The sequence below is a fragment of the Triticum urartu genome, chromosome 2A (assembly GCF_056163025.1).
Source record: "Triticum urartu cultivar PI428250 chromosome 2A, HENAU_Tu73, whole genome shotgun sequence".
In the NCBI taxonomy this organism is placed as follows: Eukaryota; Viridiplantae; Streptophyta; class Magnoliopsida; order Poales; family Poaceae; genus Triticum; species Triticum urartu.
In genome coordinates, this window is record NC_141874.1 from 44,155,100 (window position 1) to 44,178,650 (window position 23,551).

The following is a 23,551-nucleotide window of genomic DNA, read 5'->3' on the forward strand; positions in this document are numbered from 1 at the left end:
AGACATGATTGGATTATGTCTATCGCAATACGGTTATTCATTTAAGGAGAATAATGGTTACTCTATTTATTTGAATAATACCCTCAATGGTCTTACGCCTAAAATGAATGGTTTATTGAATCTCGATCGTAGTGATACACATGTTCATGCCAAAAGATAGTAATGATAGTACCACCTACTTGTGGCACAGCCACGTAAGTCATATCGGTATAAAACGCATGAAGAAGCTCCATGTTGATGGACCTTTGGACTCACTCATTTTTGAAAAGTTTGAGACATGCGAACCATGTCTATTGGTGTATATGCATGAAGAACCTCCATGCAAATGGACCGTTTTGTACTCGCTTGATTTTGAATCACTTGAGACATGCAAATCATACCACATGGGCAAGATGACTGAAAGCCTCGTTTTCAGTAAAATGGAACTAGAAAGCAACTTGTTGGAAGTAATACATTTTGATGTGTGCAGTCCAATGAGTGCTGAGGCATGTAGTGGATATCGTTATGTTCTTACTTCACAGATGATTTGAGTAGATGTTGAGTATATTTACTTGATGAATCACGAGTCTGAATTATTGAAAGGTTCAAGTAATTTCAGGGTGAAGTTGAAAGATCGTCGTGACAAGAGGATAAAAGATCTATGATATGATCATAGAGATGAATATCTGAATTACGAATTTGGCACAGAATTAAGACATTGTGGAAATTGTTTCACAACTAATACAGCCTGGAACACCATAGTGTGATGGTGTGTCCGAACATCATAACTGCACCCTATTGGATATGATGCATACCATGATGTCTCTTATCAAATTACCACAATAGTTTATGGGTTAGGCATTAGAGACAACCACATTCACTTTAAAAGGGGCACCATGAAATGACACCGTATGAACTATGGTTTAGAGAAACCTAAGATGTCATTTCTTAAAAAGGTTTGGGGCTGCGACGCTTATATGGAAAAGTTTCAGGCTGATAAGCTCGAACCCAAAGCGGATAAATGCATCTTCATAGGACAACTCAAAACAGTTGGGTATACCTCCTGTCTCAGATCCGAAAGCAATAAAGGATTGTTTCTAGAATCGGGTCCTTTCTCGAGGAAAAGTTTCTCTCGAAAGAATTGAGTGGGAGGATGGTGGAGACTTGATGAGGTTATTGAACCGTTACTTCAACTAGTGTATAGCAGGGCACAAAGAGTTGTTCCTGTGGCACCTACACCAATTGAAGTGGAAGCTTATGATTTTGATCATGAGACTTCAGATCAAGTCACTACCAAACATCGTAGGATGACAAGGATGCGTACTACTTCAGAGTGGTGCGTAACCCTGTCTTGGAAGTCATGTTGCTAGACAGCAATGAACCTACGAGCTATGGAGAAGCGATGGTGGGCCCGGATTCCGATAAATGGCTCGAGGCCATATAATCCGAGAGAGGATCCATATATGAAAACAAAGTGTAGACTTTGGAAGAACTACTTGATGGTCGTAAGGCTGTTGAGTACAGATGGATTTTTAAAGGGAAGACGGACAATGATGGTAAATGTCACCATTAAGAAAGCTCGACTTGTCGTTAAGATGTTTTCCGACAAGTTCAAAGAGTTGACTACGATGAGACTTTCTCACTCGTAGCGATGCTAAGAGTCTGTTGGAATTATATTAGTGATTACTGCATTATTTATGAAATCTTGCAGATATGATGTCAAAACATAGTTTCCTCGACTATTTTCTGAGGAAAGGTTGTATGTGATACAACCGGAAGGTTTTGTCAATCCTAAAAGATGCTAATAAGTATGCAAAGCTCCAGCAATCCTTCTAAGGACTGGAGTAAGCATCTCGGAGTTGGAATGTATGCTTTGATGAGATGATCAAAGATTTTGGGTTTATACAAAGTTTATGAGAAACTTGTATTTCCAAAGAAGTGAGTGGGAGCACTATAGAATTTCTGATGAGTATATGTTTTAACATATTGTTGATCAGAAATGATGTAGAATTTCTAGAAAGCATGTAGGGTTATTTGGAAAGTGTTTTTCAATGGAAAGCCTGGATTAAGCTACTTGAACATTGAGCATCAAGATCTATAAGGATAGATCAAAACGCTTAAAAGTACTTTCAAATGAGCACATGCCTTGACGTGATCTTGAAGGTGTTCAAGATGGATCAGTCAAAGAAGGAGTTCTTGCCTGAGTTGTAAGGTATGAAGTTAAGACTTAAAGCTCGACCACGGCAGAATAGAGAGAAAGGACGAAGGTCGTCCCCTATGCTTAAGACATAGGCTCTACAGTATGCTATGCTGTGTACCGCACCTGAAGTGTGCCTTGCCATGAGTCAGTCAAGGGGTACAAGAGTGATCCAAGAATGGATCACAGGACAGCGGTCAAAGTTATCCTTAGTAACTAGTGGACTAAGGAATTTTCTTGATTATGGAGGTGGTAAAAGAGTTCGTTGTAAAGGGTTACGTCGATGCAAGCTTAACACCTATCCGGATAGCTCTGAGTAGAGATACCGGATGCATATAATGGAGCAACAATTTAGAATAGCTCCAAGTAGAGCAGTTATTTGGAATAGCTCCAAATAGAGCATGGTAGCTACATCTAGGAGATGACATAGAGATTTGTAAAGCACACACGGATCTGAAAGGTTCGGACCCGTTGACTAAAACCTCTCTCACAAGCAACATGATCAAACCTAAAACTCATTGAGTGTTAATCACATAGTGATGTGAACTAGACTACTGACTCTAGTAAACTCTTGGGTGTTAGTCACATGGCGATGTGACCTGTGAGTGTTAATCACATGGTGATGTGAACTAGATTATTGACTCTAGTGCAAGTGGGAGACTGTTGGAAATATGCCCTAGAGGCAATAATAAATTAGTTATTATTATATTTCCTTGTTCATGATAATCGTTTATTATCCATGCTATAATTGTATTGATAGGAAACTCAGATACATGTGTGGATACATAGACAACACCATGTCCCTAGTAAGCCTCTAGTTGACTAGCTCGTTGATCAATAGATGGTTACGGTTTCCTAACCATGGACATTGAATGTCATTGATAACGGGATCACATCATTAGGAGAATGATGTGATGGACAAGACCCAATCCTAAGCATAGCACTAGATCGTGTAGTTCATATGCTATAGCTTTTCTAATGTCAAGTATCATTTCCTTAGACCATGAGATTGTGCAACTCCCGGATACCGTAGGAGTGCTTTGGGTGTATCAAACGTCACAACGTAACTGGGTGACTATAAAGGTGCATTACAGGTATCTCCGAAAGTGTCTGTTGGGTTGGCACGAATCGAGACTGGGATTTGTCACTCTGTGTAAGCGGAGAGGTATCTCTGGGCCCACTCGGTAGGACATCATCATATGCGCAATGTGACCAAGGAGTTGATCACGGGATGATGTGTTACGGAACGAGTAAAAAGACTTGCCGGTAACGAGATTGAACAAGGTATAAAGATACCGACGATCGAATCTCGGGCAAGTACAATACCGCTAGACAAAGGGAATTGTATACGGGATTGATTAAGTCCTTGACATCGTGGTTCATCCGATGAGATCATCGTGGAACATGTGGGAGCCATCATGGGTATCCAGATCCCGCTGTTGGTTATTGACCGGAGAACGTCTCGGTCATGTCTGCATGTCTCCTGAACCCGTAGGGTCTACACACTTAAGGTTCGGTGACGCTAGGGTTATAGAGATATTAGTATGCGGTAACCCGAAAGTTGTTCGGAGTCCCGGATGAGATCCCGAACGTCACGAGGAGTTCCAGAATGGTCCGGAGGTAAAGAATTATATATAGGGAGTGCTATTTCGGCCATTGGGACAAGTTTCGAGGTCATCGGTATTGTACCGGGACCACCGGAAGGGTCCCGGGGGTCCACCGGGTGGGGCCACCTGCCCCGGGGGGCCACATGGGCTGTAGGGGGTGTGCCTTGGCCTATATGGGCCAAGGGCACCAGCCCCAAGAGGCCCATGCGCCAAGAGATGGGAAAAGGGGAGAGTCCTATAAGGGGAAGGCACCTCCGAGGTGCCTTGGGGAGGATGGACTCCTCCCCACCCTTGGCCGCACCCTTCCTTGGAGGAAGGGGCAAGGGCTGTGCCTCCCCCTCTCCCTTGGCCCTATATATAGTGGGGAAAAGGAGGAGCAAACTAATCTAAGGCCTGGCGCCTCCCTTCTCCCTCCCGTGACACATCTCCCTCCTCCCTCAGCGCTTAGCGAAGCCCTGTTGGAATCCCGCTACTTCCACCACGCCGTCGTGCTGCTGGATCTCCATCAACCTCTCCCTCCTCCTTGCTGGATCAAGGCATGGGAGACGTCTCCGTTCCGTACGTGTGTTGAACGCGGAGGTGCCGTGCGTTCGGCACTTGATCATCGGTGATTTGAATCACGACGAGTACGACTCCATCGACCCCGTTCACTTGAACGCTTCCGCTCAGCGATCTACAAGGGTATGTAGATGCACTCTCCTTCCCCTCGTTTCTAGTCTCTCCATAGATAGATCTTGGTGACACGTAGGAAAATTTTGAATTTCTGCTATGTTCCCCAACAGGAAGCTGGCCAAGGCTTGGGCTGCTCCTTCTCTCCGGTGTTGCTGTTTTGTGGCTAGTCCTATGCTTACTTGCTTTTCTCTCGTATGTGTTTTCTGCTTGCCCTCTTGTTCAGCCCCTGTATGATCGCGGGCTCCCGGGGGGTTTTATAGTCCAACCCCCCCGGGGGTACAATGGTAATGTTACAAGTCGGTGGGTCCGTATTGTCGGTGTCCGGGGACCCGGGCTGGGTCCCGCTGAGGGCTTGTGGTTCGCCGGGTTCCCCTTGGTGCGGGCCCCACATGCCTAGGGGGACTGTGCGCCGTCTTGTCGATCATCAGGGCGTGGCCGAGTCGAGTCGCGTACAGTGCTCTCCGTCAGGTTGCCGCTTGCTATCGTTAGCGGTGAGGGCGGGGGCACTATAGCCATGCCGGCCGTGGTCAGCGGGTAGGTGAGGGGCACTGTTGCCACGTTGCTGCTGACCAGAGGCATGGGCGGGGCAGTGTTGCCTCGGTCATCATTGATTGAAGTATCGTCCCCATCATATGGCCTAGATGGGACGGGAGTTGACCCGCGGCTGGATTGCGTAGCACGCCACGGGCGGCGCTGGCTTGTTGAGGAGGCTTTGGCCGTGACGGGTTCGGCTGTCTTGCGCTAGTTGTTTGGGCTGAGTCGACGTGTCTTGCCGGGTCGACTAGTCTGGCCGGCTTGCAGGGCTTGGCCGGGTCGAGCGACCCGGCCAAGCGCGTGCCGGTATAGAGGGGCGGTGCCAACCCTGTTGTTTTTTGAAGAGGATCCGGGTTCCGTTGCCTGCCCGGGGTCCATCCCCCCGACAGTAGTCCCCGAAGCTATGAAGGTCCACCGTCTTCGGATGAGTGGGCCTTCGCAGTTTCCCCCTTAAGCAAGGTGGAGGGACGGGCCGAATCGGACCTCGACCTGGATCCGAACGATGCTGAATCCTTGGCCTGGCGGGACATGAACCGGTCCGAGGCGGAGCTGGAGGCGGCGTCGGTCCGTGCTTGGACCGACGCGACAGCGGCATGGGCGCGAGCCGGCGCGGAGCCGGCCTGGAGCGAGATGCAGGAGGGCATGGTGGTGGCGGCGACGATCTTTGAGCTGTCGTCGGTGAGGGAGCGCGACCGTGGAGGCCAGGCTGAGGTGGTGATCCCCGACCGGGAGGTCGTGGAGGTGGCGGATGACACCCCGCCGCGGGCCGACGTTGTCGAGCGAGCGGGGACTGATGGTGGTGGAGGCGGCATCGTTTTGGAAGAGACGATGCGGGCGGCGGTGTCGGAGGCGCCACCGGTTTTGGAGGAGGCACCGCAGGCGGCGGTGCCAGAGGTCACCCCGACAGCTGGGCCGGGGACGGCGACGCAGGGTGTCCCGACGTTCGGGTCAGAGACGGCGACGCAGGGCGTCTCGGCGTCTAGGTCGTCGTCGGCGCTGGGAGGGGCGTCGGAGGAGGTGTTGGCCGCGTCGTGAGCGGCCAGCGGGGAGTACGCCTTGGTGCCCTGGCAGGGAGGGCACCGAGCTGCCGTGCCGCTGTTTGAAATATGCCCTAGAGGCAATAATAAAAGCATTATTATTATATTTCCTTGTTCATGATAATTGTCTTTTATTCATGTTATAATTGTGTTATCCGGAAATCGTAATACATGTGTGAATAATAGACACCAACATGTCCCTAGTAAGCCTCTAGTTGACTAGCTCGTGGATCAACAGATAGTCATGGTTTCCTGACTATGGACATTGGATGTCATTGATAACGAGATCACATCATTAGGAGAATGATGTGATGGACAAAACCCAATCCTAAACATAGCACAAGATCGTATAGTTCGTTTGCTAGAGTTTTCCAATGTCAAGTATCTTTTCCTTAGACCATGAGATCGTGTAACTCCCGGATACCGTAGGAGTACTTTGGGTATACCAAATGTCACAACGTAACTGGGTGACTATAAAGGTATACTACGGGTATCTCCGAAAGTGTCTGTTGGGTTGACACGGATCAAGACTGGGATTTGTCACTCCGTATGACGGAGAGGTATCACTGGGCCCACTCGGTAATGCATCATCATTATGAGCTCAAAGTGACCAAGTGTCTGGTCATGGGATCATGCATTACGGTACGAGTAAAGTGACTTGCCAGTAACGAGATTGAACGAGGTATTGGGATACCGACGATCGAATCTCGGGCAAGTAACATACCGATTGACAAAGGGAATTGTATACGGGGTTGCTTGAATACTCGACATCGTGGTTCATCCGATGAGATCATCGAGGAGCATGTGGGAGCCAACATGGGTATCCAGATCCCGCTGTTGGTTATTGACCGGAGAGCAATCTCGGTCATGTCTACATGTCTCCCGAACCCGTAGGGTCTACACACTTAAGGTTCGGTGACGCTAGGGTTGTAGGGATATGTATATGCAGTAACCCGAATGTTGTTCGGAGTCACGGATGAGATCCCGGACGTCACGAGGAGTTTCGGAATGGTCCGGAGGTAAAGAATTATATATAGGAAGTGCTATTTCGGCCATCGGGACAAGTTTCGGGGTCACCGGTTTTGTACCGGGACCACCGGAAGGGTCCCGGGGGTCCACCTATCCCGGAGGGCCCCATGGGCTGAAGTGGGAAGGGATCCAGCCCAAAGTGGGCTGGGGCGCCACTTCCCCCTAGGGCCCATGCGCCTAGGGTGGGGAAACCCTAAAGGGAGGCGCCCCCTTGCTTGGGGGGCAAGCCCCCCACCCCTTGGCCGCCGCCCCCTAGGAGATTGCATCTCCTAGGGACGGCGCCCCCCTAGGCCCCCTATATATAGTGGGGGGGGGATGGAGGACCTCTCACCTACGCCTTTGGTGCCTCCCTCTCCCTCTCCAACACCTCCTCCTCCTCCTCCATAGAGCTTGGCGAAGCCCTGCCGGAGTACTGCAGCTCCACCACCACCACGCCGTCATGCTGCTGCTGGAGCCATCTTCCTCAACCTCTCCTTCCCCCTTGCTGGATCAAGAAGGAGGAGACATTATGCTGACCGTACGTGTGTTGAACGCGGAGGTGCCGTCCGTTCGGCACTGGGATCTCCGGTGATTTGGATCACGTCGAGTACGACTCCCTCATCCCCGTTCTTTGAACGCTTCCGCTCGCGATCTACAAGGTACGTAGATGCATCCAATCACTCGTTGCTAGATGAACTCATAGATGGATCTTGGTGAAACCGTAGGAATTTTTTTGTTTTCTGCAACGTTACCCCAACAGTGGCATCATGAGCTAGGTCTATGCGTAGTTCTCTTTGCACGAGTAGAACACAATTTGTTGTGGGCGTAGATGTTGTCAACTTTCTTGCCGCTACTAGTCTTATTTCGCTTCAGCGGTATTGTGGGATGAAGCGGCCCGGACCAACCTTACACGTACGCTTACGTGAGACCGGTTCCACCGACTAACATGCACTAGTTGCATAAGGTGGCTGGCGGGTGTCTGTCTCTCCCACTTTAGTTGGAGTGGATTCGATGAAAAGGGTCCTTATGAAGGGTAAATAGAAGTTGACAAATCACGTTGTGGCTTTCACGTAGGTAAGAAAACGTTCTTGCTAGAACCCTATTGCAGCCACGTAAAACTTGCAACAACAATTAGAGGACGTCTAACTTGTTTTTGCAGCAAGTGTTTTGTTATATGATATGGCCAAAGTTGTGATGAATGATGAATGATATATATGTGATGTATGAGATGTTCATGCTATTGTAATAGGAATCACGACTTGCATGTCGATGAGTATGACAACCGGCAGGAGCCATAGGAGTTGTCTTTATTTTTTGTATGACCTGCGTGTCATTGAGAAACGCCATGTAAATTACTTTACTTTATTGCTAAACGCGTTAGCCATAGTAGTAGAAGTAATAGTTGGCGAGCAACTTCATGGAGACACGATGATGGAGATCATAATGATGGAGATCATGGTGTCATGCCGGTGACAAGATAATCATGGAGCCCCAAGATGGAGATCAAAGGAGCTATGTGATATTGGCCATATCATGTCACTATTATTATTTGATTGCATGTGATGTTTATCATGTTTTTGCATCTTGTTTACTTAGAACGACGGTAGTAAATAAGATGATCCCTCATAATAATTTCAAGAAAGTGTTCCCCCTAACTGTGCACCATTGCGACAGTTCGTTGTTTCGAAGCACCACGTGATGATCGGGTGTGATAGATTCTAACATTCACATACAACGGGTGTAAGACAGATTTACACATGCAAACACTTAGGTTGACTTGACGAGCCTAGCATGTAGAGACATGGCGTCGGAACACAGAAGACCGAAAGGTCGAGCATGAGTCGTATAGAAGATACGATCAACATGAAGATGTTCACCGATGTTGACTAGTCCGTCTCACGTGATGATCGGACACGGCCTAGTTAACTCGGATCATGTTATACTTAGATGACTGGAGGGATGTCTATCTAAGTGGGAGTTCATTGAATAATTTGATTAGAGGAAATTAATTATCATGAACTTAGTCTAAAATATTTACAATATGTCTTGTAGATCAAATGGCCAATGTAGTCCTCAACATCAACGCATTCCTAGAGAAAACCAAGCTGAAAGACGATGGCAGCAACTACATGGACTGGGTCCGGAACCTGAGGATCATCCTCATAGCTGCCAAGAAAGATTATGTCCTACAAGCACCGCTAGGTGACGCACCTGTTCTCCCTGCAGAACAAGACGTTATGAACGCTTGGCAGGCACGTACCGATGACTACTCCCTCGTTCAGTGCGGCATGCTTTACAGCTTAGAGCCGGGGCTCCAAAAACGTTTTGAGAGACACGGAGCATATGAGATGTTCGAAGAGCTGAAAATGGTTTTCCAAGCTCATGCCCGGGTCGAGAGATATCAAGTCTCCGACAAGTTCTTCAGCTGTAAGATGGAGGAAAACAGTTCTGTCAGTGAGCACACACTCACTATGTCTGGGTTGCATAACCACTTGACTCAGCTGGGAGTTAATCTCCCGGATGACGCGGTCATTGACAGAATCCTTCAGTCGCTTCCAGTGAGCTACAAGAGCTTTGTGATGAACTTCAATATGCAGGGGATGGAAAAGACCATTCCTGAAGTATTTGCAATGCTGAAATCAGCAGAGGTAGAAGTCAAAAAGGAACATCAAGTGTTGATGGTGAATAAAACCACTAAGTTCAAGAAAGGCAAGGGTAAGAAAACCTTCAAGAAGGACGGCAAGGGAGTTGCCGCGCCCGGCAAGCAAGCTGCCGGGAAGAAGCCAAAGAATGGACCCAAGCCCGAGACTGAGTGTTTTTATTGCAAGGGAAGTGGTCACTGGAAGCGGAACTGCCCCAAATACTTAGCGAACAAGAAGGCCGGCATCACGAAAGGTATATGTGATATACATGTAATTGATGTGTACCTTACCAGTACTCGTAGTAGCTCTTGGGTATTTGATACCGGTGCAGTTGCTCACATTTGTAACTCAAAGCAGGAGCTGCGGAATAAACGGAGACTGGCGAAGGACGAGGTGACGATGCACGTCGGGAATGGTTCCAAGGTCGATGTGATCGCCGTCGGCACGCTACCTCTACATTTACCTACGGGATTAGTTTTGAACCTCAATAATTGTTATTTAGTACCAAGTTTGAGCATGAACATTGTATCCGGATCTCGTTTAATACAAGATGGCTACTCATTTAAATCCGAGAATAATGGTTGTTCTATTTATATGAGAGATATGTTTTATGGTCATGCTTCGATGGTGAATGGTTTATTCTTAATGAATCTCGAGCGTAATGCTACACATATTCATAGTGTGAGTACCAAAAGATGTAAGATTGATAATGATAGTCCCACATACTTGTGGCACTGCCGCCTTGGTCACATAGGTGTCAAACGCATGAAGAAGCTCCATGCAGATGGACTTTTAGAGTCTCTTGATTACGAATCATTTGACACGTGCGAACCATGCCTCATGGGTAAAATGACCAAGACTCCATTCTTAGGAACAATGGAGCGAGCAACCAACTTATTGGAAATCATACATACTGATGTGTGCGGTCCAATGAGTGTTGAGGCTCGCGGTGGCTATCATTACGTTCTCACCCTCACTGATGACTTGAGTAGATATGGGTATATCTATTTAATGAAACACAAGTCTGAGACCTTTGAAAAGTTCAAGGAATTTCAGAGTGAGGTTGAGAATCAACGTGACAGGAAAATCAAGTTCTTGCGATCAGATCGTGGAGGAGAATACTTGAGTCACGAGTTTGGCACACACTTAAGAAAATGTGGAATAGTTTCACAACTCACGCCGCCTGGAACACCTCAGCGTAATGGTGTGTCCGAACGTCATAATCGCACTCTATTAGATATGGTGCGATCTATGATGTCTCTTACTTATTTACCGCTATCTTTTTGGGGCTATGCTATAGAGACTGCCGCATTCACTTTAAATAGGGCTCCGTCGAAATCCGTTGAGATGACACCGTATGAATTATGGTTTGGGAAGAAGCCTAAGCTGTCGTTTCTAAAAGTTTGGGGATGCGATGCTTATGTCAAGAAACTTCAACCTGAAAAGCTCGAACCCAAATCGGAAAAATGCGTCTTCATAGGATACCCTAAAGAAACTATTGGGTATACCTTCTACCTCAGATCCGAAGGCAAGATCTTTGTTGCCAAGAATGGGTCCTTTCTAGAGAAAGAGTTTCTCTCGAAAGAAGTAACTGGGAGGAAAGTAGAACTTGATGAAGTATTACCTCTTGAACCGGAAAATGGCGCAACTCAAGAAAATGTTCCTGAGGTGCCTGCACCGACTAGAGAGGAAATTAATGATGATGATCATGAAACTTTAGATCAAGTTGCTACTGAACTTCGAAGGTCCACAAGGACACGTTCCGCACCAGAGTGGTACGGCAACCCTGTCTTGGAAATCATGTTGTTAGACAATGGTGAACCTTCGAACTATGAAGAAGCTATGGCAAGCCCGGATTCCAACAAATGGCTAGAAGCCATGAAATCCGAGATAGGATCCATGTATAAAAACGAAGTATGGACTTTGACTGACTTGCCCATTGAGCGGCGAGCCATAGAAAATAAATGGATCTTTAATAAGAAGACAGACGCGGATGGTAATGTGACCATCTATAAAGCTCAGCTTGTCGCTAAGGGTTATCGACAAGTTCAAGGGGTTGACTACGATGAGACTTTCTCACCGGTAGCGAAGCTAAAGTCCGTCCGAATCATGTTAGCAATTGCCGCATTCTATGATTATGAGATATGGCAAATGGACGTCAAAACGGCATTCCTTAATGGTTTCCTTAAGGAAGAATTGTATATGATGCAGCCGGAAGGTTTTGTCGATCCTAAGGATGCTAACAAGGTGTGCAAGCTCCAACGCTCGATTTATGGGCTGGTGCAAGCATCTCGGAGTTGGAACATTCACTTTGATGAGATGATCAAAGCGTTTGGGTTTACGCAGACTTATGGAGAAGCCTGCGTTTACAAGAAAGTGAGTGGGAGCTCTGTAGCATTTCTCATATTATATGTAGATGACATACTTTTGATGGGAAATGATATAGAACTCTTGGACATCATTAAGGCCTACTTGAATAAGAGTTTTTCAATGAAGGACCTTGGAGAAGCTTCTTATATATTGGGCATCAAGATCTATAGAGATAGATCAAGACGCCTCATAGGTCTTTCACAAAGCACATACCTTGATAAGATATTGAAGAAGTTCAATATGGATCAGTCTAAGAAGGGGTTCTTGCCTGTGTTACAAGGTGTGAAATTGAGCTCAGCTCAATGTCCGACCACGGCAGAAGATATAGAAGAGATGAGTGTCATCCCCTATGCCTCAGCCATAGGTTCTATTATGTATGCCATGCTGTGTACCAGACCTGATGTAAACCTTGCCGTAAGTTTGGTAGGTAGGTACCAAAGTAATCCCGGCAAGGAACACTGGACAGCGGTCAAGAATATCCTGAAGTACCTGAAAAGGACTAAGGAAATGTTTCTCGTTTATGGAGGTGACGAAGAGCTCGTCGTAAAGGGTTACGTCGACGCTAGCTTCGACACAAATCTGGATGAATCAAAGTCACAAACCGGATACGTGTATATTTTGAATGGTGGGTCAGTAAGCTGGTGCAGTTGCAAGCAGAGCGTCGTGGCGGGATCTACATGTGAAGCGGAGTACATGGCAGCCTCGGAGGCAAGACATGAAGAAATATGGGTGAAGGAGTTCATCACCGACCTAGGAGTCATACCCAATGCGGCGGGGCCAATCAAACTCTTCTGTGACAACACTGGAGCTATTGCACTTGCCAAGGAGCCCAGGTTTCACAAGAAGACCAGGCACATCAAGCATCGCTTCAACTCCATTCGTGAAAATGTTCAAGATGGAGACATAGATATTTGTAAAGTACATACGGACCTGAATGTAGCAGATCCGTTGACTAAACCTCTCCCTAGCGCAAAACATGATCAACACCAGAATTCCATGGGTGTTCGATTCATCACAATGTAACTAGATTATTGACTCTAGTGCAAGTGGGAGACTGTTGGAAATATGCCCTAGAGGCAATAATAAAAGCATTATTATTATATTTCCTTGTTCATGATAATCATCTTTTACTCATGCTATAATTGTGTTATCCGGAAATCGTAATACATGTGTGAATAATAGACACCAACATGTCCCTAGTAAGCCTCTAGTTGACTAGCTCGTTGATCAACAGATAGTCATGGTTTCCTGACTATGGACATTGGATGTCATTGATAACGAGATCACATCATTAGGAGAATGATGTGATGGACAAAACCCAATCCTAAACATAGCACAAGATCGTATAGTTCGTTTGCTAGAGTTTTCCAATGTCAAGTATCTTTTCCTTAGACCATGAGATCGTGTAACTCCCGGATACCGTAGGAGTACTTTGGGTATACCAAACGTCACAACGTAACTGGGTGACTATAAAGGTATACTACGGGTATCTCCGAAAGTGTCTGTTGGGTTGACACGGATCAAGACTGGGATTTGTCACTCCGTATGACGGAGAGGTATCACTGGGCCCACTCGGTAATGCATCATCATTATGAGCTCAAAGTGACCAAGTGTCTGGTCACGGGATCATGCATTACGGTACGAGTAAAGTGACTTGCCAGTAACGAGATTGAATGAGGTATTGGGATACCGACGATCGAATCTCGGGCAAGTAACATACCGATTGACAAAGGGAATTTTATACGGGGTTGCTTGAATCCTCGACATCGTGGTTCATCCGATGAGATCATCGAGGAGCATGTGGGAGCCAACATGGGTATCCAGATCCCGCTGTTGGTTATTGACCGGAGAGCAATCTCGGTCATGTCTACATGTCTCCCGAACCTGTAGGGTCTACACACTTAAGGTTCGGTGACGCTAGGGTTGTAGGGATATGTATATGCAGTAACCGGAATGTTGTTCGGAGTCACGAATGAGATCCCGGACGTCACAGGAGTTTCGGAATGGTCCTAAGGTAAAGAATTATATATAGGAAGTGCTATTTCGACCATCGGGACAAGTTTCAGGGTCACCGATATTGTACCGGGACCACCGGAAGGGTCCCGGGGGTCCACCGGGTGGGGCCACCTATCCCGGAGGGCCCCATGGGCTGAAGTGGGAAGGGATCCAGCCCAAAGTGGGCTGGGGCGCCACTTCCCCCTAGGGCCCATGCGCCTAGGGTGGGGAAACCCTAAAGGGGGGCGCCCCCTTGCTTGGGGGGCAAGCCCCCCACCCCTTGGCCACCGCCCCCTAGGAGATTGCATCTCCTAGGGCCGGCTCCCCCCTAGGCCCCCTATATATAGTGGGGGGGATGGAGGACCTCTCACCTACCCCTTTGGTGCCTCCCTCTCCCTCTCCAACACCTCCTCCTCCTCCATAGAGCTTGGCGAAGCCCTGCCGGAGTACTGCAGCTCCACCACCACCACGCCGTCGTGCTGCTGCTGGAGCCATCTTCCTCAACCTCTCCTTCCCCCTTGCTGGATCAAGAAGGAGGAGATGTTACGCTGACCGTGCGTGTGTTGAACGCGGAGGTGCCGTCCGTTCGGCGCTGGGATCTCCGGTGATTTGGATCACGTCGAGTACGACTCCCTCATCCCCGTTCTTTGAACGCTTCCTCTCGCGATCTACAAGGTACGTAGATGCATCCAATCACTCGTTGCTAAATGAACTCATAGATGGATCTTGGTGAAACGGTAGGAAATTTTTTGTTTTCTGCAAGTTACCCCAACAGCCGCAGCCGGCGCGGAGCGGGGGCGCCGTTGCCTTTGGGCCTCAGACCCAGGAGGAGGCAGTGCTGGACGCCGTCAGTCGCCGCCTGCGAGGCCGGATGGAACGGCTCGAGGCCTTCGCCCAGGCCGAGGTGGAGCAGACGCGTGACCTGGAGCGCGCCGTTCTGGTAAGTCTTCTTGTAATTTCTTCTTTGTGGGGGCGCGCCAGCGCACCCACTGGGTGTAGCCCCGAGGTTCGGGCCAACTACGCAGTAGTTGGGTCGAATCTTTAGAGTGTTGGCCTTGTTCTGATTTCTGCTTTCTTCAGCATCTCGACGCCTTCCGGGTCGCCGCCTACAATCGTCTCCTGGGCAAGCACCGGGAGCTCATGGAGCAGCTTGCCGCCAAGGAGGATGAGCTCCACGTCGCCGCAGGTATTCTTGTGCTCTTTTCTAGTGGGGGCGCGCTTAGCGCACCCACTGGGTGTAGCCCCTGAGATCCGGGCCAACTGTGTAATAGTTGAGCCAAATCTTAAGTCTTGCTTTTTTCTTCTGCTGAGTCCTTCTTTTTCGCAGCCAAGGTGCTGTCCTGGCGGACTCGTCTGCTCCGGGCCGGTCATCACTACAACCGGCTCGTTGCCGACACCGGCCGTCTTGGCGTCGAGGCGGCGCAAGCGAGGGCGGAGGCGGCCGCGGCTCAGCGTTCTCTCGACGAGGCCAACCGGCTGCATGAGCAGCTAGCGTGTCACAAGAGCCGCCTCGAGACCGAGGTGGAGCTCCTTAAGGCGGAATCCGCCAAGGTGGCAGAGGCGCAGCAGGCCCTGGTGGAGGCGGACCAGCAGCGCGGCCAGCTGGCCGAACAAGGGCCGGCTCTAGTCCGAGGTGGATCACCTGCGGGGGCAGGTCACCACGGCTAAGGGGCCCCGTCAGGACGAGGCCCGTCGTCGCGTGGCGGCCGAGAAGGCGGCCGAAGACAAGGACGCCGAGCTGAAGGCGGCCCTTGCCAAGGCGGCCGATCTGGAGAAGGCGCTCGAGGAGAGCGACCGCGCCATCGAACGGGAGCGGCGTGGTATGATGCTTGAGGCGCAACACCTGGAAGGGTCCTTCTCCAGTAAGTGCTTTTTCTTGTCGTTTGCTGGGTCGGGATCCGGCCTTTCTTCCTTGTTGTTCGTCTTCTAACTCGCTTCTTCCTTTGCGGCAGGGGCCTTCCCGGAGACGCAGCGGCTGGCGGAGGAAGCCGTCCGCTATCAGCGCGACCTGACCGGCGTCGTTGGGTCCGGGACAGATCCGCGGGTGGTCTGGACCTTCCCGAAGATCATCGCCGCCGCTGAGGCCCGCATGCAGGTCCTGGGAACGCAGTTGGGGCAGCTGTCCCAGGCCGAACCCCCCTTCGACAACGCGTCAATGCGTTGTCGTATGTCCATATATGTGTTGCTAAGGTCTACACCAACGGATTTGTATGTGTTGCCCTAGGTGGCGTTGGAAGGATCTACAACAACGTATATGCTTACGTTGGTAAACGGCGTGTAGAAGCGTTGTTAGGTAACAACATATAAAGCTATAGCCCAACAACACTTCATATGCATTGGTGGCTACCCTGTACAAGAGGATTTTCTAATGGACATTAAAAATAATTGGAACTACTAAAAGCTTTGATAGATAGCATGAACAATTGATGATATTTTATATATTGTTGTCCATAATTATTAGGTCAATGCCAGTACTGCATAGGAGCCAGAATATAACAAACAGAAAGATATCATATATTATATCGCTATGTTGCATTACAAAAAACATGATCCAAAGATTACAGGAGGTTAAACTATATCTTGTAGTGGCCCAATTCTTGACCTTGCAATCAACTATAATGTTTGAAACATTAATCCTAAAATTGGCATTCTAATTATCTTGTAGTAGCTCCAATTCTTAACCTTGCAATCAACATCTGAGCCATGCATCATCATTTTATCTTGGTGACCTACAACAACAACAATATGAGATGAGTAACTTATAGTAGAGAAAATCCGGCTAATAGAGAAGTAAAATTTAAATGAGCACCATAGAAATGTCTGCACACGTTTTGAATATCCATGGCTCATTGAGATAAGAATCTGCATAGCAAAACAGACACCTTTGATGAATCAGATCTGGCTGTTCATTATGAATAACTATCAGCTTGTATTTACTACTAAAAAAATATCCAGACAATATATTATAATAACTACGAGATGACTTCAGCAACTGAATAATGACAACCAATAGTATCAACTATTGGTAATTAGAACATCTCCATTGTCAAGAGGTCTGCACATTACTCCCGTACTACTCATCTTGGGATGATTCATTAGTCATTCTTTCTATGGTGTATAAGCAGAAATCTCATTGCCAACAACTTGAAAATCTTTAAATAATCTGCATCATGCAAAATTTCGTAATTACCTGAAAATTACAAAGTCACAAATTATAATTTCCTGATCCATGAATAAAATTCTCAAAACCTGCAGAAGCAACAACACAAAAAAAGCATCACCATATTCGGGATAATTTGAGTTATCAACTGATGGCTACATGTTCTCTCCAATAAGACATGGCAAGATGCAACCAAATTGAAAGCCTGAACAGAAAGAAAAGTAGATCACCACCCTATCTAATCTAGTGCAGAACACTCTGTATACTATGTTATCTCATAGCTAGGAGATTTCATCTCAACTCTAGCCAAATTTAGGCAAACGATGATACATCTAAACTATTTTCGATAACCAAGGCAATGCCTATGTAATACTGAATGCTTAAACCAAGCCATGTGACACACATAGTGCCCAAATAGCATGCAACATCAAGGGTATTGTTACGTACCGGCTTATTACCCCGCACTTGAAAGTAGCACATGGCTCCATGGACACAACCATGTAGTCATTTCAAAGAAAGATTAGGCATACCTGATTTATAGAATGGTCTGGAGTGCACGTATAATTAGACGTCTAATATCCATTTGTCCGAAGTGGACAATCTAGCTACCAAATATGTAGTTACTCACTAAAACAAAAATTGTGAAAAGCATTAGTGTATTATACAACACATTTCCAAAAAAAATATCACGTGTATAATCAAAGGTAGGTGAGCCGTGAGCCAAACACAGATACCATGATTTATTTATTACAATGCAAGAGGGACAATATCTCCCTATTACAAATATCAATGCAATGAGGCGTGCGCATACTGGTCCACATGTGGTTCAAGTTCAACGAGGAAATAAAAGGAGCTATATAATAAAGAAATAAATTAGAGGTAAGACGAAAACAATTGAAAGAACAAAAACTGAAATATCACATATACCTCATTCTATATCCTCTTGTTATAATTTTAAAGAGCGCCTGAAATCAATGAGCTGAGGTAAAGTAATCACATAGGAAAATGAAGAAGCAAAACTGTACGTACAAACTGTAATTAATGGCACTTACGAATTGTTCCATGCCCAATTTAAGTTGCTAGCTCCACATGAATTAGGGTGAGCAGGAGGCAAAACAGGGACGTAAATTTTGTTAGGAATCAATTGCTGGGGGCAAAACATTAGAAGATTAGCCCACCAATTATGAAAAAGATGGAAGAGAATCCTTGGTTGGCACTTTGAACCTTCATGAGGATAAGATGGGAGGAAGTACACGTTGGTGAGAGGTTTCAGGGGCTGGGGGCAAGGACATGATTGCGTAGTTGCTGCCGGTGACGCTAGCTTGGGCAAGCGCTCGTAGAGGCTAGAGGGTCTTCTCCTTGCGTTAGACATTCATGCATGGAAATAAGATGTGGATTGGACAGGAACATAGTGCTGTGAGGCTGCACTGCAAGGCAGATGTGATAGGGATGGGGCGGCCATCTCTCCGGCGGTAGCGACGGCGATGCAGTGGCCATTTGCTTCTTCTCTCCGGTTCGTCTCCCTTATCTTGCTTCTTCTCTTCTTAAGTTGTAGGCAAGGGTTAGATTGAGACAGTTCCTCATCCCTGTTTCCTGCTACATCCTATCTAGGGCTGTATTGTGAAATTCTCCTCACCGATTAATAGTTGCTGTGGGCATGGATTTGGTTTTTCTGTTTTCCAGATTTCTGAAATCGACTTAGTATTGATCAGAGTTGATTACCACACATACTTATTAAGAGTATACTCTGCTTATTAGTAACTGTGTAATGCCTTTCCAGTGAAGATTTAAACAGGGAAGCAACAAGCAAATAAGCTTTTGCTTTATTATTAAAATAATCATGGCAAACAAACATGTAGTTGTCTAGTAAAAGCAATGTGATGATGCATTATTGGGATCTAGACGTACACTGGTGCTTGAAAACTGTTGATGATAGGAGGCCTGCTTGAAATCTCTGTGTTTTGTTATCTGCAATCATGATATAATAATCAATCCCTCTCAAACCTTGTATATAACCGACAATATATATTTAGATCAAGGGGAATAGTTGATGCAAGGGATTCAATACCAAAACGGATCTGAGTGAGATGCAGGAATCCACTCAATCCCTGTGTTAATCGGTTCCCTTTGGGGAATAAATTAAACTGAACAAAGCCTTAAGGGATACCGGTAAAGAATTGCAGATGCGGGAGGGACAGAATAAGACCTGTTGAACTACTGCAGTTTAGGATGACGGGTGCGTCAGTACGTGCTTCATTCCTAGCTGTGCGGACGAACAACGACAACGGTTGCATCTCTGGTCACGCGAAGGAACGGCGGCTGCGACGCCTTCTCCGACGCAGGAGGATGGGCGGCGGCGGCGCCTTCCCCGGCGCGGGAGGATGGGCGGCCGCGACGCCTTCCCTAGCGCGGGAGGATGGGCGGCCGCGACGCCTTCCCTAGCGCGGGAGGATGGGCGGCCGCGACGCCTTCCCCGGCGCAGGAGGATGGGCAGCGACGCAGTCTGTTTCACCAGCGAGCGGAGAAAGTGGTGACGGAGGAGGCCGAGGGCGAGGGGGCGGCGGCGGTGGTGGGAACCCTGGCTGCTGGGTGTGTCACCCGATTTTTTCAGAGAGATGTGTAAAGGAAAAAAAAATGAAGGAATGGATATTTTAGATGTGCGAGAGAGTGGGACATGGGGGTACGGGGAGGTTAGCGCTAAGTGGGGAGGGTGGGTTCAACCAAACAACACATTGTGTTAACATCGTTGCAAGACATCTGTTGCTCTAGGGGGGGTTTTGTTGTAGTGTCACAAGAGCCGCCTCGAGACCGAGGTGGAGCTCCTTAAGGCGGAATCCGCCAAGATGGCAGAGGCGCAGCAGGCCCTGGTGGAGGCGGACCAGCAGCGCGGCCAGCTGGCCGACGACAAGGGCCGGCTCCAGTCCGAGGTGGATCACTTGCGGGGGCAGGTCACCATGGCTGAGGGGGCCTGTCAGGACAAGGCCCGTTGCCGCGAGGCGGCCGAGAAGGTGGCCGAAGACAAGGACGCCGAGCTGAAGGCGGCCCTTGCCAAGGCGGCCGATCTGGAGAAGGCGCTCGAGGAGCGCGACCGCGCCATCGAACGGGAGCGGCGTGGTATGATGCTTGAGGCGTAACACCTGGAAGGGTCCTTCTCCAGTAAGTGCTTTTTCTTGTCGTTTGCTGGGTCGGGATCCGGCCTTTCTTCCTTGTTGTTTTTCTTCTAACTCGCTTCTTCCTTTGCGGCAGGGGCCTTCCCGGAGACGCAGCGGCTAGCGGAGGAAGCCGTCCGCTATCAGGGCGACCCGACCGGCGTCGTTGGGTCTGGGACGGATCCGCGGGTGGTCTGGACCTTCCCGGAGATCATCGCCGCCGCTGAGGCCCGCATGCAGGTCCTGGGAACGCAGTTGGGGCAGCTGTCCCAGGCCGGCACCGCAATGACGGCGGCCCTATGGCTGGACTCCGTCCAACCGAGCAGCTTCTCGCGCCTGGCACGTTGGTTGGAGATGGGGCCGGACCGGCTTGGCGAGTGGCGCGTATCCGCCGCTCGTGCCAGTGCTGAGATGACGCTCTGGTTCGCGCTGTCCTAGCATCCGGACCTGCAGCTGGACGCGTTGATGGGCCAGCGGGCCGGTTCGGAGTAGCTCTTGTAGGAGCAAGACGGCCGGATCGCCTCCCGGGCCAGCTACATCGCCGAGTTCGCCTTCCACGACGAGTTCCATCCGGAGCGGACGGAAGACGGCAGGGCCGTGGACGGCAACGACTATGGCTTGCTCCTCCATGATCTGGGGGGAGCTCGAAGGAGATGGGCATCTACCGCGACGCGGGTGCTGAGGAGGACACCGGCGCCTCGCTGGACCCGGAGGCCGCCAGGGGAGAGCCGTCGACGTCGCGACGCGGCGCTGGAGATGCCTGAGACACTTTGTGTAAAATCTGTTAAATAGCAGGTCCACCCACCCACTGGGGTTTTTAGGGTGTAATGAACTCGGGTCGTGGGCCTTTTCTTAAATACTTGTGTAGATGTCGTGGGTGCTTTTGCTTTTTGCCTTCCGTTTTTTGGACTGATTTCATGCGTTTTTCCTTTCTCAAACCTCCCCCCGCGAGTCAGACGGCCGAGGCTCCGGTCCGTGACAAGGAGCTCGGTTCTTTGAGAGGAGCGCATAGGACTTGGGTCCCTCGAAACATTGAGCGCGAGCGAAACACCCACTGGGCCGGCTGGCGGCAATCCGGCGAAGCCGGTTGGCGAGCAGCCGGTCATGCGGCTGTTCATTTGATGAATGGTGGGCCGGGTTGATCGACCCGACACCTTTTGACTTAGTGTATGAAGGGTAAAGGAGCTTTGGCCCGTTGTGCTTGCCAGCCGACAGCCAAAGCTGGATCTGTGGCTTTAGGGCGAAGTGGGGGACCGCGGCATCCTAACTTTATCAGGAATCACCAAGTAAGGCGGCGGGGTGGCGACCGAGCCGGCCAGCCCCCGAGCCCCCGGGTCGAGCGAGTCGGACCGATGGCCGGGTTCAGTGGTATAGTGATGCAAGAAAATAGGGACACAATAAATTGGTCGACAAAAGGCAACCCCCGAGTCCCGTTCGGGGACCCCATGGTTTCATGCGTTTACAAAAGGCGACGATACATACGCTCGTGCGGCTAACTGTAAAACGGGCGGAGGAGTTCCGCGTTCCACGGCCGGGTCGTTTCTTCACCGACGGTGTCCTTCTTGCGCTTCCTTGACTTGCGTGCGTCGATGAGGTAGTAGGCGTTGCGGTCGCGCAAGGCCCTGCTCATGATGAATGGGCCCTCCCATGGAGGGGACAGCTTGTGTTGGACTGCCTGCTCTTGGACGAGTCGGAGGACGAGGTCGCCCTCGCGGAATGCGAGGGGCTTGATCTTCTTGCTGTGGTAGTGCCTCAGGCATTGCTGGTAGATGGCCGAGCGACTGAGCGCCAGGAGGCGTCCTTCTTCTAGCAGGTCGACGCCATCTTCGCGGGCTTCTCTGGCTTCGGCTTCGGTGTACATCGCGACGCGCGGCGAGTCGAACTCGATGTCGGTCGGGATGACGACTTCGGCTCCGTAGACAAGGAAGAACGGGGTGAACCCGGTCGACCAATTTGGCATGGTGTGTAGACTCTAGAGAACGGCTGGCAACTCGTCAAGCCAGCTGCCGGGTGAGCGGATGAGTGGCTCGATGACTCGCGGCTTGACGTCGGACATGATGAGTCCATTGGCCCGCTCGATCTGCCCGTTGGACTGCGGATGCGCAACGGAGGCCAGGTCGAGGCGGATGCCAGAGACGGAGCAGTATTGCTCGAGCCCGCCCTTGGCGAAGTTGGTGCCATTGTCGGTGATGATGCTGTTTGGCATGCCGTAGCGCACCGCTATGTCCTTGATGAACCGGACGACTGTTGGCCCATCCAGTTTCTTGATTGGTCTTGCCTCGATCCACTTGGTGAATTTGTCCACTGCCACCAGCAAGTGCGTCATGCCGCCTCGAGCGGTTTTGAAGGGTCCCACCATGTCGAGTCCCCAGACCGTGAAGGGCCAGGCGATCGGTATGGTGCGGAGTGCTGACGCTGGCTGGTGGCTGTGTTTGCTAAAGCGCTCACTACGAGGAAAAGGGCTAAAGATGAAATTGACACTAATGGCGCACCGGAGAAGTGGTGCGCCACTACTATATACTAATGGCGCACCATGTGGAGATGCGCCATTAGTGTGGAAGACACTAATGGCGCACCAGGCACACGGTGTGCCACTAGTAACAAAATGTTTTTTTTTCATTTTTTCAAACATACTAATGGCGCACCAGCCATAGAGTGCACCACTACTGTATTTTTTTATACTTTTTTGCAAAACTACTAATGGCGCACTGTTTCATAATGCGCCATTACTAGTTTAAACTAGTAATGGCGCACTGTGCCACGGTGCGCCATTAGTATAAAAATTATTTTTAATACTTTTTTTGCAAAACTACAATTGAAAAAAAAAACATTCTAATGGCGCACCGCCTGGGGGTGCGCCATTAGTAATCTTCCCCCATCCATACACCCCCGACCCACTGCGCCCCCGCCGCAGCCGCCCACGCGCCCCTGCCCCCGCCGCCTCCCTCTCCCCTTCCTCCCCCTCGAGCGCCGCCTTCCCCCGAGCCCCGCCTCCCCCCTCGAAACCCTAGAAACCCCGCGCCCCCCACGTCGGCCCCTGCCCTGCGCCGCCTCTACCTCAGTCCGGGCACGGGGTGCAGGACGACGACCGCGGCCGCTGGCCTCCCCACGACCAACCAAGGCGCCCTCGAGCCATCCCTTTGATGCCGCCGCTACCGCCGACCCCGACCCCTCCGGCGACCGGCCGCGCCCGCCCAGGTA

At 49.5% G+C, this 23,551-nt stretch overlaps 1 protein-coding gene and 1 long non-coding RNA gene across 2 annotated transcripts; both read right to left on the bottom strand.

Moving 5' to 3' along the window:
* Positions 1–16,572: 16,572 nt before the first annotated feature.
* Positions 16,573–19,804, bottom strand: LOC147983477 (uncharacterized). The gene is made up of 4 exons (XR_015614972.1): positions 19,408–19,804; positions 17,232–19,169; positions 16,851–16,903; positions 16,573–16,770 (listed from the first exon to the last, which is right to left on the bottom strand). It is a non-coding gene; the product is annotated as an uncharacterized LOC147983477 (long non-coding RNA).
* A 2,038-nt stretch (positions 19,805–21,842) lies between these two features.
* LOC147983478 (uncharacterized) lies at positions 21,843–22,310 on the bottom strand. The gene has a single exon (XM_087540743.1). The coding sequence runs from the start codon at positions 22,308–22,310 to the stop codon at positions 21,843–21,845; it is 468 nt and encodes a 155-aa protein (XP_087396869.1).
* Between the last annotated feature and the right edge of the window lie 1,241 nt (positions 22,311–23,551).